This window comes from Oncorhynchus clarkii, chromosome 14 (assembly GCF_045791955.1).
Source record: "Oncorhynchus clarkii lewisi isolate Uvic-CL-2024 chromosome 14, UVic_Ocla_1.0, whole genome shotgun sequence".
In the NCBI taxonomy this organism is placed as follows: Eukaryota; Metazoa; Chordata; class Actinopteri; order Salmoniformes; family Salmonidae; genus Oncorhynchus; species Oncorhynchus clarkii.
The window spans coordinates 31122537-31137316 of NC_092160.1; the positions used below are offsets into that span (position 1 = coordinate 31122537).

Sequence of the window (14780 nt, forward strand, 5' to 3'; positions counted from 1 at the left end):
AAGCATGATAACACCAACCCACTAATTCATGAGAATAGAGCAGCAGTACTGTTGTACCACACGTGGCGTTATCTCTCTGGCCATTAACAAACACACCTCTCACTGTCCTGTATCTCTCTGGCCATTAACAAACACATCTCTCACTGTCCTGTATCTCTCTGGCCATTAACAAACACATCTCTCACTGTCCTGTATCTCTCTGGCCATTAACAAACACATCTCTCACTGTCCTGTATCTCTCTGGCCATTAACAAACACATCTCTCACTGTCCTGTATCTCTCTGGCCATTAACAAACACATCTCTCACTGTCCCGTATCTCTCTGGCTATTAACAAACGCATCTCTCACTGTCCTGTATCTCTCTGGCCATTAACAAACACATCTCTCATTGTCCTGTATCTCTCTGGCCATTAACAAACACATCTCTCACTGTCCTGTATCTCTCTGGCCATTAACAAACACATCTCTCACTGTCCTGTATCTCTCTGGCCATTAACAAACACATCTCTCACGGTCCTGTATCTCTCTGGCCATTAACAAACACATCTCTCACTGTCGTGTATCTCTCTGGCCATTAACAAACACACCTCTCACTGTCCTGTATCTCTCTGGCCATTAACAAACACATCTCTCACTGTCCTGTATCTCTCTGGCCATTAACAAACACACCTCTCACTGTCCTGTATCTCTCTGGCCATTAACAAACACATCTCTCACTGTCCTGTATCTCTCTGGCCATTAACAAACACATCTCTCACTGTCCTTGTCATGCCCTGGCCTTGGAGATCCTTTATTCTCTATTTTGGTTAGGTCGGGGTGTGACTAGGGTGGGAATTCTAGTTTCTTTATTTCTAGGTTGGTTTGGTATGGATCCCAATCAGGCAGCTGTCTATCTTTGTCTCTGATTCGGGATCATATTTAGGTAGCCTTTTCCCACCTGTTTGTTGTGGGATCTTGTTTGTGCATAGTTGTCTTGAGCACTGCATAGCTTCACGTTCGTTTTGTTCTTTATTGTTTATTGCCGATTCACGTAATAAAGATGATGAACCCAAACCACGCTGCATTTTGGACCGATTCTTACAACAACGTTCGTGACAGTCCTTTATCTTTCTGGCCATTAACAAACGTCTCTTACTGTCCTTTATCTCTCTGGACATTAACAAACATCTCTCACTCTCCACTTATCTCTCTAGCCATTAACAAATACATCTCTCACTCTCTTTTTGAAACACTCTCAATGGTTTATATCGCCATTGAAAAGTAGCCCTGAGGGATGAGAGCCAAAACATAAGACACATAATGAAAACATCTGTCTATCCCTCTCTTTCTCTCTCTCACCCCTCTCTCCATCTCCCCACCTTCTCTTATTCTCTGTATACCCCCCCTCCTCCAAATCTCTCTCTCACCCACACACTGTCTATTTAACTCACACTTAAAAAGGCTTTCTAAAGATAGAATTCTGAAGATAAACAGGAAACACACAGTGTCATGGCAACAGCATGGAACTGACGACAAACACCGTTCAACTCCAGAATGGTTGTGGTGGCAAAATACAGAGTTCGACCTCCAGCTGTGTGTATGAGTGTGTGTGTGTCTACCTGCATGAATGCATTTGTGTGTGTTCGCATTTGTGTGTGTGTGTGTGTGTGCGTGCGTACAGCTGCAGCTCATTAACAGTTATACTCTAAGAGATGGAGAGAAAATAGTCTAAACTTCAGTTAAGGTCCCTTGGGGCCCCGTCTTCATCAAAGGGCCTTTCTCTGAGATTCTGGGTCTAGGTCCCAAAGGTGAGACAGATGAGAGAGAGAACAGATAGAGGTGACAGAGAGAACAGAGAGATGAGAGAGACAACTGAGAGAGATGACAAAGAACAGCGAGAGAGAGAGAGAGAGAGAGAGAGAGAGAGAGAGAGAGAGAGAGAGAGAGAGAGAGAGAGAGAGAACAGAGAGATGAGAACAGCGAGAGATGAAAGAGAAAGAACAGAGAGTGATGAGGTAGAGATGAATGGATCTGGGCCCTACTGCAGATGACCTGCTGGATGAAATACATAGGCCACATTTTTTCTTTCAAATATGTTTCTCAAAGCAGAACCCTGAAGAAAAACTGTTGGACTGAACCCTGAAGGGAAACTGTTGAACTGAACCCTGAAGGGAAACTGTTGAACTGAACCCTGAAGGAAAACTGTTGAACTGAACCCTGAAGAAAAACTGTTGAACTGAACCCTGAAGGAAGACTGTTGAACTGAACCCTGAAGGGAAACGGTTGAACTGAACCCTGAAGGAAGACTGTTGAACTGAACCCTGAAGGGAAACTGTTGAACTGAACCCTGAGGGGAAAATGTTGAACTGAAGCCTGAAGGAAGACTGCTGAACTGAACCCTGAAGGAAGACTGTTGAACTGAACCATGAAGGGAAACTGTTGAACTGAACCCTGAAGGAAGACTGTTGAACTGAACCCTGAAGGAAGACTGTTGAACTGAACCCTGAAGGGAAACTACTGAACTGAACCCTGAAGGACAACTGTTGAACTGAACCCTGAAGGAAGACTCTTGAACTGAACCCTGAAGGGAAACCGTTGAACTGAACCCTGAAGGGAAACTGTTGAACTGAACCCTGAAGGAAGACTGTTGAACTTAACCCTGAAGGAAGACTGTTGAACTGAACCCTGAAGTGAAACTGTTGAACTGAACCCTGAAGGAAGACTGTTGAACTGAACCCTGAAGGGAAACGGTTTAACTGAACCCTGAAGGAAGACTTTTGAACTGAACCCTGAAGGGAAACTGTTGAACCGAGCCCTGAAGGAAAACTGTTGAACTGAACCCTGAAGGGAAACTGTTGAACTGAACCCTGAAGGAAGACTGTTGAACTGAACCCTGAAGGAAGACTGTTGAACTGAACCCTGAAGGGAAATTGCTGAACCGAACCCCGAAGGAAAACTGTTGAACTGAACCCTGAAGGGAAACTGTTGAACTGAACCCTGAAGGAAGACTGTTGAACTGAACCCTGATGGGAAACAGTTGAACTGAACCTTGAAGGAAGACTGTTGAACTGGACCCTGAAGGGAAACTGTTGAACTGAACCCAGAAGGGAAACTGTTGAACTGATCCCTGAAGGAAGACTGTTGAACTGAACCCTGAAGGAAGACTGTTGAACTGAACCCTGAAGGGAAACTGCTGAACTGAACCCTGAAGGACAACTGTTGAACTGAACCCTGAAGGAAGACTGTTGAACTGAACCCTGAAGGGAAACCGTTGAACTGAACCCTGAAGGGAAACTGTTGAACTGAACCCTGAAGGCAGACTGTAGAACTGAACCCTGAAGGAAGACTGTTGAACTTAACCCTGAAGGAAGACTGTTGAACTGAACCCTGAAGGGAAACTGTTGAACTGAACCCTGAAGGAAGACTGTTGAACTGAACCCTGAAGGGAAACTGTTTAACTGAACCCTGAAGGAAGACTGTTGAACTGAACCCTGAAAGGAAACTGTTGAACTGAAACCTAAAGGAAGACTGTTGAACTGAACCCTGAAGGAAGACTGTTGAACTGAACCCTGAAGGAAGACTGTTGAACTGCATTGCAGAGATATTCCCTGAATGTCTCCATCAAACCAGAACCCGGAAGGAAGACTGGGGCAAAACAGACGGCGTTGGCTTAGATTGCTGATAGCATGTAAACTATATTTCGTCTCCAATGTTAATTGAAAACATAAATAAAGTTGCACAATGCGCATTTGTCTCTCAAATACATTGTTACAGTTGTTGATTAGCTAGCTAGCTGGCATATTTTAACCATATTTGCATAGACCTCAGTCAAAACCCCTCAAAACAAGACAGCTCAGAGATTCCAACTAGCTATCTTTCAGTTACTGACCTAATGCTCTTAAGCTCTTGGCTATCTGCCACCACATAGCAGTTTCTTGTCCTTGTTGCTAGCTACCTGGCCATCCAGAATCACAACAACACACAACTTTCTGCCCCTTTGAAGCGCGGACATTGTTTTCATGACTTTGTCAGCTAACCCATCAATAGGGAATAGGGTCCTATTTGAGACGCAGTCAGTGACTTGTGACTGAACATGCTAACAGGCTAACAGGCTAACATGCTAACATGCTAACAGGCTAATATAGTGTGATTATAGGACATGGTAGGCAATGACTCACGATGTTAACTTGTAGTGGACCAGAGCCTGTTCTGAGCAGTCTCCTCCTGCAGCTGCCAGTCTCTCCATCACCAGGACACATTGAGGATGACTGGGAGTCTGCTGTAGTGGACAGACACACAGACAGTTCAACTACCACACACACACACACGCACACGCACACGCACACGCACACACACACACGCATTCGTACACCAACATGCACATACTGACACAGGCAGGCAGGCACGCACACACATGTGCACACACTCATGTAGTACCTGTGTGTCCCGGAAACAGGGCCAGAGTGGTAAGGCTGCTGGGGGGGAGGGAGTGACACCTCTGAAGAGACACTCTGAGGGGGGGCTCTAAAGGTGATGCCCCCGGGGGACGAGACATGGCCTGGAACACACTGGACAGTTACGCAAGCACACACCCAACGTCTCTCACATACAGTACATACAGTACATACAGATCCTCCAAACAACACATCTTCTTTCCTTCTCAGAGTGTAGAACATTTAAACCCAACAGTATATTCTGGTGCATAGGTTCAGAGTGCATGCCGCATACAACCTTGTGATACAATATGAATTATTCCTACCAGTCAGGTGATACAATATGAATCATTCCTACCAGTCAGGTGATACAATATGAATCATTCCTACCAGTCAGGTGATACAATATGAATCATTCCTACCAGTCAGGTGATACAATATGAATCATTCCTACCAGTCAGGTGAATGAGTCTCCAGGTGAAAAGTTCATAGGGTGAGTTATTATAATGAGGGAATAATGTATGGACAGAACGTATGGGAGCGGTGATGCAGAAAATTGGCCACAGACAGAGAAATAGTGAACGAGAGAGACAGCAGAGAGCGAGAGGAGAGAGAGAAATCAAGAGAGCAGAGAAAGAGCAGCTCAAGGAATAGAGGATATATGAATACAGCCTTGTAGAAATGGGTCAGAGCATGTAGCATTGTTGTAGAGTAGGAGGGTATAAATACAGGGTTTGTAATCTCCTCCCATCAAAGCATGCAGCGCGTGTTGTGGTTGATTCATTACTGGTCCTACCAGCTAGGAGGACTACAGCCTATATTTAAATCAGGGTTGGCAGAGACTACTGGTCAGTCTCCACACACACTCCCACTTTCATTCTCTCAGCAGTGGGATAATGTGTGTGTGTTTGTGGGTGTGTGTGTGTGTGTGAGGTCTTACTCTGTGACTCTGCGCGGGGTCTGTCTCCACGGTAACAGAGGGCTCTATGACAGAGCATGGTCTGGCCAGACTGCCAGCCTGTCTCCGACCCGGCGGCAAGAGGTGCATCATGGGACCGGGCCTGCGTCTGTGCCGGCACAGAGAGCCCCCTGTGGCCTGCTGAGTAACGGCAAACGCACAGCCCTCTGGGAAGGGACTGCAGACTCGGAGGTCGACCAGTGCTGAGGCGGGACGGGGGCGAGGGCGGGGGGGCTTGGGAGGGGCAGGGGTCTTCACTGGACTAGAATAAGACTGGACTGACCTGGGTCTCCTCAAAACACTGCCTGATAGAGCTCCCTATTCAACCAACCAATCAATTAATTAATCAATTAATCCATCAGTCAATCAATCAATCTGGTTCTAGGTAATAATTCCATCAAACTCCATTCACAACCCTGATTTCTATAGTTGGTTTCCATTTTAGTTTCCTTACAGGAAAATCCACTGTTAGACCAAGCCCAGTATTACTCTGCAGGATAATCCACTGTTAGACCAAGCCCAGTATTACTACAACTCACTGTAGTGCAAGTACAGGAGGGCCTGACATGTCCTGACTCGCTGTGAGAGAGACACCGGAGGGCAGATGAGATGAGTAATCTGAACGGTGCGAGGAGAAGGAGGTGTGTGTGAAACTGCAGTTACGGTGGGGGCAGTCACACACACAAACACACACACACACACACACACACACACACACACACACACACACACACACACACACACACACACACACACACACACACACACACACACACACACACACACAAACACACACACAAACACACACACTGTTTTCTGTTGTACATATTTGCTCTACCACGCCTGATTTTACTAATTGATGGCTTTAAATTAGTTGACTGGCTGTGGCTGGAATAGAATACACGTGTGGAATGTCTAAGGGATCCCTGAGGACTGGGTTGGGAACCACTTTTAGAACTAAATTCCCATGTTTTTTTAGGACAAGATTTGCTGATGTGTTTCTGTGTGACAGGAAGGGGCAGGAAGGACAGACTACTGTGGTCTAACTAACACCTCTGACTCTACTTCCTCCTCCGGCCAACAGATGGGGCAAAAGAATACCCACAACATGCTCTCTGTACATTACCCTCTCTAACAGAGAGAGACCTATAATCTACTTATTCAATGTTGTACAGTACAAGTAACTGTTATGAGACTTGCATAAAGCATTTAGATGATTTCTGTTTTTAAAAAGCAAAAGAATGATGATGTTTAACAACGTTAGAAAGGTTAACAATAAGACAAAGTTGTAATGTAATAGTATTGTAATAGCTACATAATGACAGGATCTGATAACGACGTAGAATGAATGAATGATTTGATAGGACTGAATAAAATGAGGTGATGACTTACAATAACACATTTTTATCATTAACAGGCACAGATTACAAATAACTATTTGAATTCCTCACTGAATTGATTTGCAGTCCCTTACAAAAATGTTTGTGGCAAATTGTGGCAAAATTGCAGCAAACAAAATAGTGTGTCACAAAATACTGCCAGAAGTTTGCAAATGTTTGCCAGTGGTGAATCTGTGGTAAACCTTTGGCAACAATAATATTTATTGCAACTAGTGGCAAACAGTTCGCCAGAGGTTTATTTCCGTCAAGATTCTATTTGAATCTATGGCAAACCTGTGGCAACAATATTTATTGCCAGCAGTTGCAAACAGTTTACTGGAAGCCATTTCTGGTGAACACATGACTTCCAAGACCAGTAACCGCTGGAAGGACAGTAAAAAATTGCAATCAAGGGGATTCTAAAAATGTGTTGAAATATGGAAACCAAACTAGCTACCTACCAGTGAGTGAAATGATTAATTCAACATCCTAATAAACTTTAAAATTGGGTTAGTTAATTGATGACTAGTTAGCAATGTTATATTTTATGGGATAGAGTGAAACACATTTTGTTGATACCAGTTTCAATCTGTCAGCGTCACTGACTGGCTAGCGCTTAGCTAGCTAACATTAGCTATCATAATATTGCACAATTAATGTGATCGCTAGCTAGCAAACTAATGATTTGCCTAAACAATTATATTTTTCGGTGAATACGTTGATGTCTTATTATACCAATATGCATTTCAATATGCTAGTATCACTGTTCAGTAGCATGTTTGCTAGCACAACAACTAAGGTAGCAACAATATGAGCTGACTTGACATCCAAGCCAGACTTTACTTTTGCAGGTGGATACCCTTCCCCTACCTGTGGTGTTGGAAGAGGCTGTATTGGTAGAAGGATAAATCAACACCCTGGGAAGATGCTTGTGGTGCACTCGATCATAACACTTTATTTGAGTGTATCATCTTCAATCTTGATGAGGTAAGTATGCATGCATGTAGTATTCTCAGAATTGTAGGCCATACATTCATTCTTTGTAACAATTAGAACTTTCATTGCTTTAAACTAGTAGCTAGCTCATCTTCATCATGTGTTCCATCTCTGCTTCTTGAAGCAGTCAGTTACAAGACAAAAGACAGACTGAGGCCTTCAATCAAGGACAAAGAAATATGCTGAGGCCTTCAATCAAGGACAAAGAAATACACTGAGGCCTTCAATCAAGGACAAAGAAATACGCTGAGGCCTTCAATCAAGGACAAAGAAATACACTGAGGCCTTCAATCAAGGACAAAGAAATACGCTGAGGCCTTCAATCAAGGACAAAGAAATACGCTGAGGCCTTCAATCAAGGACAAAGAAATACGCTGAGGCCTTCAATCAAGGACAAAGAAATACGCTGAGGCCTTCAATCAAGGACAAAGAAATACGCTGAGGCCTTCAATCAAGGACAAAGAAATACGCTGAGGCCTTCAATCAAGGACAAAGAAATACGCTGAGGCCTTCAATCAAGGACAAAGAAATACACTGAGGCCTTCAATCAAGGACAAAGAAATACGCATGAACCAGGTCAAGGATGGCTTTGAGATGTAAGTTAACAATAATTCATTTTGGAACATTAATATGAATTGCCATATTAGGCATAACTCAATTTTATGTTTATTTTCTTCCACCCAAGCCTTATATACCTGAGTCAAGGGAGAAGAGACAACTAGTAGTCCCCAGTCTAGATTGAAAATCATAATTAGTTGATAAGTTCGAATCAGTTGTGTTGAGACTTGGCTGAAGAAATATTTTGTATACTGTGGCTCTCTATGAACAGTTGGTCACATATTAAAAGCTAAGTCCCAGTTTGTGCATGCTACATTGTTTGTATATACAGTGGCTTGCGAAAGTATTCACCCCCTTGGCATTTTTCCTATTTTGTTGCCATACAACCTTGAATTAAAATGTATTTTTTTTTGGGGGGGGGGGGGGTTGTATCATTTGATTTACACAACATGCCTACCACTTTGAAGATGCAAAATATTTTATATTGTGAAACAAACAAGTAATTGGTTGCACCAGATCTTATTTAGGAGCTTCATAGCACCACTTTTCCGTTTGTATTTTTTTTGCATTTTTTTTAAACAAGTTCTTTTTTAAATTTCACTTCACCAATTTGGACTATTTTGTGTATGTCCATTACATGAAATCCAGATAAAAATCTATTTACATTACAGGTTGTAATGCAACAACAAAGGAAAAACGCCAAGGGGGATGAATACTTTTGCAAGGCACTGTACACTGTATAGCAATAATAAACAAGCAGAAACATAATGTTTCCTTGCTGAAAAATATATAGAAAAGCCCTTTTCAGTGAGAAGCATAGCAACATCAAGGCAGCTTTGTAACAGATCACCTTGTTTTCCAAAGGCAAACCTGCCCATTAGCCACTGAATCAATGTCTTAAGATGCCAACATATAAAGTGTTAAATTGTTTTCAGTATCCTAATGTTGTTTTTGTTTTGTGTTTTCTGATTGTTTCAGTTCATGTTTTCAACAAGCTTTGTTCGAAGGACTTCGACAGGGCCGCATCTCCAAAGTTCACTCGAAAAGACAATAGTTCTGAACTGGGTGTGATTTAGTTTTTGTTGTTTAAATTATTTACATTTTGTTAATTTACTTTTAAACCTCCATTGGTTGAATGCTATTGCTCAATTAACACTTGGCTCATGTAAATTCTGTAGTTGCCCCTTTAAACATCCTCAATGTCCCCATAGTGTTCACATTTCTCTCTTGGTAATGCAGCTACATAAACATATTAAATACCTTATTTTTTGTGGGGGGGGGGAAATATCCAGTCTTTGCTCTTTTCTTCATTAGCCTGCTGATCATTTCATTTTTGGATTGGATGTATTTATATATGTTAACACATGGTGTTTAGTATGTTTAGTACTGTATGTTTAGTTTAGTTATCTCTGTGAGAAGCAAGTTCATTTACAGTTTTATGTGAGTGGGTTTATGTAGATATAACATTTCAATGTTGTTAACACACAGTCACCAAAAACGGGATCTAATTTGTATATTATATATTATATATGTATATATATATTCATACTGAGTTTTCAGAAAATTTGCAGCAAACAGTAGAATGTTAGCCATATGTTTCCCAGAATTGTTTGCCAGAAGTTTACAAGTTGCCGCAACAGTTTGCCACAAAACTAATTTGCATGTGAAAATATGAGCTTGCCACAAATCTACAGCAAATTGGCCAAAGGTTTGCTATAACTGTTTTCCAGAAACCTGTTTTTTTCAATAAGGGGTGTTGAACATAAAACAGTTTTCATGTTTATCATCAACATACTCACCTTAAATACTTCCTGGTGGCAGTTTCCTGCTGGCTCCCTAGTGGCTACGGTCTCTTCTTCCCGTAACTTTGATTGGCCGTTTGGAAGGTGTGTCTGATCCGAGACAGGTAGAGCATCCTCGGAATCCAGATAATTTCCTGAGTGTCGCTCTCTTCCCTCTCTTTCTCTGTCTTCCACTGTAGACAGACATTCTAAGTGGTCTCTGTCTCCCACTGTCTCTTTCTGAGTCTCTCTCTCCAGCCTTGAGTGTGGCACGTGATTCTCTACTGTGGCTACAGAGGTGTGCGGTGTGTGTCTCTCTGTCTGTCTGACTGGCTGGCTCTCTGTCTGTTTGTCTGTCTGTCTGGCCGTTTCCAATGAGCTCACACACACCAGGCCGTTAACGCTTGGTGAGTCCGGACTCACCCTCCAGGCCTTCAGCACCACTCGAGGAGACCGTCTGCCTATCAGAGGAGTGGGTGAGGCAGGGTCACAAGAAGGGGAGCGAGGGGGGTGAGGGGTTAGGGGTGAGGCGGGTGTTGGGGGACACTCTGGATGGTCCTCACTGCGGAGGGTCAGGGACACACTGTGGACGTAGTCCCCCAGACGCTGCCCTGCTCTGGGGGAGTCCAGTGGCGTCCGCTCCGCCCCCCCCTCTGGAGGAGAGAAGGAGTGAGAAGACATCCGCCATTTTCTAGCCGTCTCTGCAACGTTGCTGAAGAACTTAATCAGACCCCCAAAATGTCCACCTTTGCTGTCAGAGTGTTTTGGAGCAGCTGGCTGAAAGTCCCGGATGCTCTCGAAGTCCACCGAGCCGTAGTCAGAGTCCATGGTCTTGTCCAGTGTGTGTAGCTCTGAGTCAAAACTCCTCTCTGAGTAGGCCGGGTTCCCCTTCCCCAGGACAGAGATCTTCCTCAGGTAACTCCACACGTCAGCTCTCTTAGACCTCCTCCCACCCAGCGGGGCCTTGGGGCCGCCCCTCACACTCTGCTCCTCACACACTTCTGCTGAGGTAGTGTTACAGTTAGAGGAGTGATTGGCTTGCGCCTGAGCCTGGACCTGAGATCTCTTGGTGTAGGGGACTCTCTCTGTGGGCTTAGAGCCGTTCTGGGTAGCAGGCTCCACTAGCGAGGGAAGATGGTGTCTGTCCAGGGTAGCTGTCAGATCCATGTCCTCAAATGAGCAGTCGAACTCGGCGGTGTGTCCGGCATACGAGTGCCTCTTGGCGTAGTGGCGGAGTGTGCTCCTACCGGGATGCAGGGCGGGTGAGGGGAGGAAGTCCCGGCAGAATGAGTCGTCCTCCGTCTCTCCATCTCTGAACTTAGTGCTGGACCTAGACATCTTACCCACCCTCCCCTTGAAGACACCCGGAGAGCGGAGCTTCTTGATGGAACGGACCTTGTCAGCGAAGGACAGTTTAGGGATAAAGGCCTCCTCTCCAGGGAGGATCATGGAGTGAGGTCTTCTGTTATCCAGTTCTGAAGCCGCTTTTCGCCGGGTCAAGATCTTCCAGATGCCTCCTGTAGCTCTTGGTCTACGGTTGACATCCGGGTGCTCCATCCCAGAGGTCTGAGGGGGTGCCTGGGTCTCTGCCTGTCTATCCCCATCCCCCTGCCACTGTCCCTGGGCTTGGCCTGGACCCTGACCCTCTTCTTGACTCTCTCCCTGTCCCTCTCCCTTCCCAGTCTCCTGGATAGATACAGTGCCGGTCTCATTCTGCACATCCAGAGACACGTTGAAGACTTTATTGACGAACCCGTTGGGGTCACTGCTGTGGGAGGCGGGGCTGTCCGTGTGTTCCATCCTCTCTCATCTCATCCTACTACAGCTAAGTCAGCTATCAGCTCTGTCAGCTATCAGCTACGTCAGCTATCAGCTACGTCAGCTATCAGCTACGTCAGCTATCAGCTACGTCAGCTATCAGCTCCAGACCGCACCATCTCTTTCACCCACACACCTGGAGAGAGAAAACACACAGCACAGCAATTTGTCAGCTCTCTTATAGTCACACAAACAATTCAATTAAAATCAATGAAAGAACCTTGTATTTATCTCTGAGGGGCAATACGTGCCCTGTTTTTATCTCTGAAGGTCAATTAGAACCATGAATTTATCTTCGAGGGGCAATTTGAACCCTGTATTTATCTCAGAGGGGCAATAACAAAACTGTTGTTATTGTACAAAGTTTGGAGACGTTGCTTGAGTTCAGCCAAATAAACCCTTCATTCATAATATGTCACACAAACCTGACCACACATCAGATTTAGATGCCCCACAAGACAAGATACAGGTACAGCATAGAAACAGTACAGATACAGTACAGATACAGTACAGGTACAGGTACAATACAGATACAGTACAGTTACAGGTACAGGTACACTAACAGTACAGGTACAGATACAGATACAGTACAGGTACAGATGCAGATACAGGTACAGGTACAGTACAGATACAGTACAGGTACAGGTACAGATACAGTACAGATACAGTACAGATACAGTACAGGTACAGGTACAGATACAGTACAGGTACAGTACAGATACAGGTACAGTACAGATACAGTACAGGTACAGGTACAGATACAGTACAGGTTCAGTACAAATACAGTACAGTTACAGATACAGGTACAGGTACAGTACAGATACAGTACAGGTACAGATACAGTACAGGTACAGGTACAGTACAGGTACAGATGCAGATACAGTACAGGTACAGGTACAGATACAGGTACAGATACAGTACAGGTACAGATCCAGGTACAGATCCAGTACAGGTACAGATACAGGTACAGATACAGTACAGATACAGTACATGTACAGATACAGGTACAGGTACAGATACAGTACAGGTACAGATACATGTACAGGTACAGATACAGTACAGGTACAGATACAGATACAGTACAGGTACAGATACAGATACAGGCACAGATACAGGTACAGATACAGATACAGTACAGGTACAGGTACAGGTATAGTACAGGTACAGATACAGTACAGGATACAGGTAGGGATACAGGTACAGGTACAGATACAGATAGAGGCACAGGTACAGGTACAGATACAGTACAGGTACAGTACTGGTACAGGTACAGGTACAGATACAGTACAGTACAGGTACAGGTACAGGTACAGGTACAGGTACAGATACAGATTCAGTACAGGTACAGTAGAGGTAGAGGTACAGATACAGATACAGTACAGGTACAGTACTGGTACAGGTACAGATACAGATACAGTACAGGTTCAGTACTGGTACAGATACAGATACAGTACAGATACAGTACTGGTACAGGTACAGTACAGATATAGTACAGGTACAGTACAGGTACAGGTACAGATACAGGTACAGTACTGGTACATGTACAGGTACAGATACAGTACAGGTACAGATACAGATACAGTACAGGTACAGGTACAGGTACAGGTACAGATACAGATACAGTACAGATACAGTACTGGTACAGATACAGATACAGTACAGATACAGTACTGGTACAGGTACAGTACAGATATAGTACACGTACAGTACTGGTAAAGATACAGTACAGATACAGTACAGGTACAGATACAGATACAGTACAGGTACAGTACAGGTACAGATACAGTACAAATACAGTACTGGTACAGGTACATATACAGATACAGTACAGGTACAGTACAGGTACAGATACAGTACAGATACAGTACTGGTACAGATACAGATACAGATACAGTACAGGTACAGATACAGTACAGATACAGTACTGTACAGATACAGATACAGACACAGGTACAGTTACAGGTACAGGTACAGATACAGTACAGGTACAGGTACAGGTACAGATACAGTACAGGTACAGTACAGATATCCATGATATACAGTACTGGTACAGGTACATATACAGATACAGTACAGGTACAGTACAGGTATACAGTACAGGTACAGTACTGGTACAGGTACAGGTACAGTACAGATACAGTACAGGTACAGTACAGGTACAGATACAGTACAGGTACAGTACAGGTACAGATACAGTACAGGTACAGTACAGATATAGTACAGGTACAGTACAGGTACAGCTACAGTACAGGTACAGTACTGGTACAGTACAGATACAGTACAGGTACAGTACTGGTACAGGTACAGATACAGATAGACACAGGTACAGGTACAGATACAGTACAGGTACAGTACAGATACAGTACAGGTACAGTACTGGTACAGGTACAGTACAGATACAGTACAGGTACAGTACAGGTACAGATACAGTACAGGTACAGTACAGGTACAGATACAGTACAGGTACAGTACAGATATAGTACAGGTACAGTACAGGTACAGATACAGTACAGGTACAGTACTGGTACAGGTACAGTACAGATACAGATACAGTACAGGTACAGATACAGATACAGTGCAGGTACAGATACAGATATAGTACAGGTACAGTTCAGGTACAGTACTGGTACAGGTACAGTACAGATACAGTACAGGTACAGTACAGGTACAGATACAGTACAGGTACAGTACAGGTACAGATACAGTACAGATATAGTACAGGTACAGTACAGGTACAGATACAGTACAGGTACAGTACTGGTACAGGTATAGGTACAGTACAGATACAGATACAGATACAGTGCAGGTACAGATACAGATATAGTACAGGTACAGTACAGGTACAGTACTGGTACAGTACAGATTGCTGTTTGTGTA

At 43.9% G+C, this 14780-nt stretch overlaps 1 protein-coding gene across 22 annotated transcripts in view; it reads right to left on the bottom strand.

Annotated features, from left to right (window-relative positions):
* LOC139366508 (uncharacterized) overlaps positions 1 to 14780 on the bottom strand; it is a 105791-nt gene that overhangs the window by 89403 nt on the left and 1608 nt on the right. For 12 of the 22 annotated variants that reach the window (XM_071104048.1, XM_071104050.1, XM_071104049.1 and 9 more), the window contains exons 2-5: positions 10104 to 12039; positions 5354 to 5689; positions 4418 to 4538; positions 4159 to 4259 (exon numbers count right to left, since the gene is read on the bottom strand). In XM_071104048.1, coding sequence (XP_070960149.1) covers positions 4159 to 4259; positions 4418 to 4538; positions 5354 to 5689; positions 10104 to 11885 — 2340 coding nt within the window. In that variant the 5' untranslated portion in view covers positions 11886 to 12039. The remainder of the gene's footprint in view (positions 1 to 4158; positions 4260 to 4417; positions 4539 to 5353; positions 5690 to 10103; positions 12040 to 14780) is intronic. The other 10 variants (XM_071104051.1, XM_071104064.1, XM_071104069.1 and 7 more) reach the window with 1 other exon arrangement.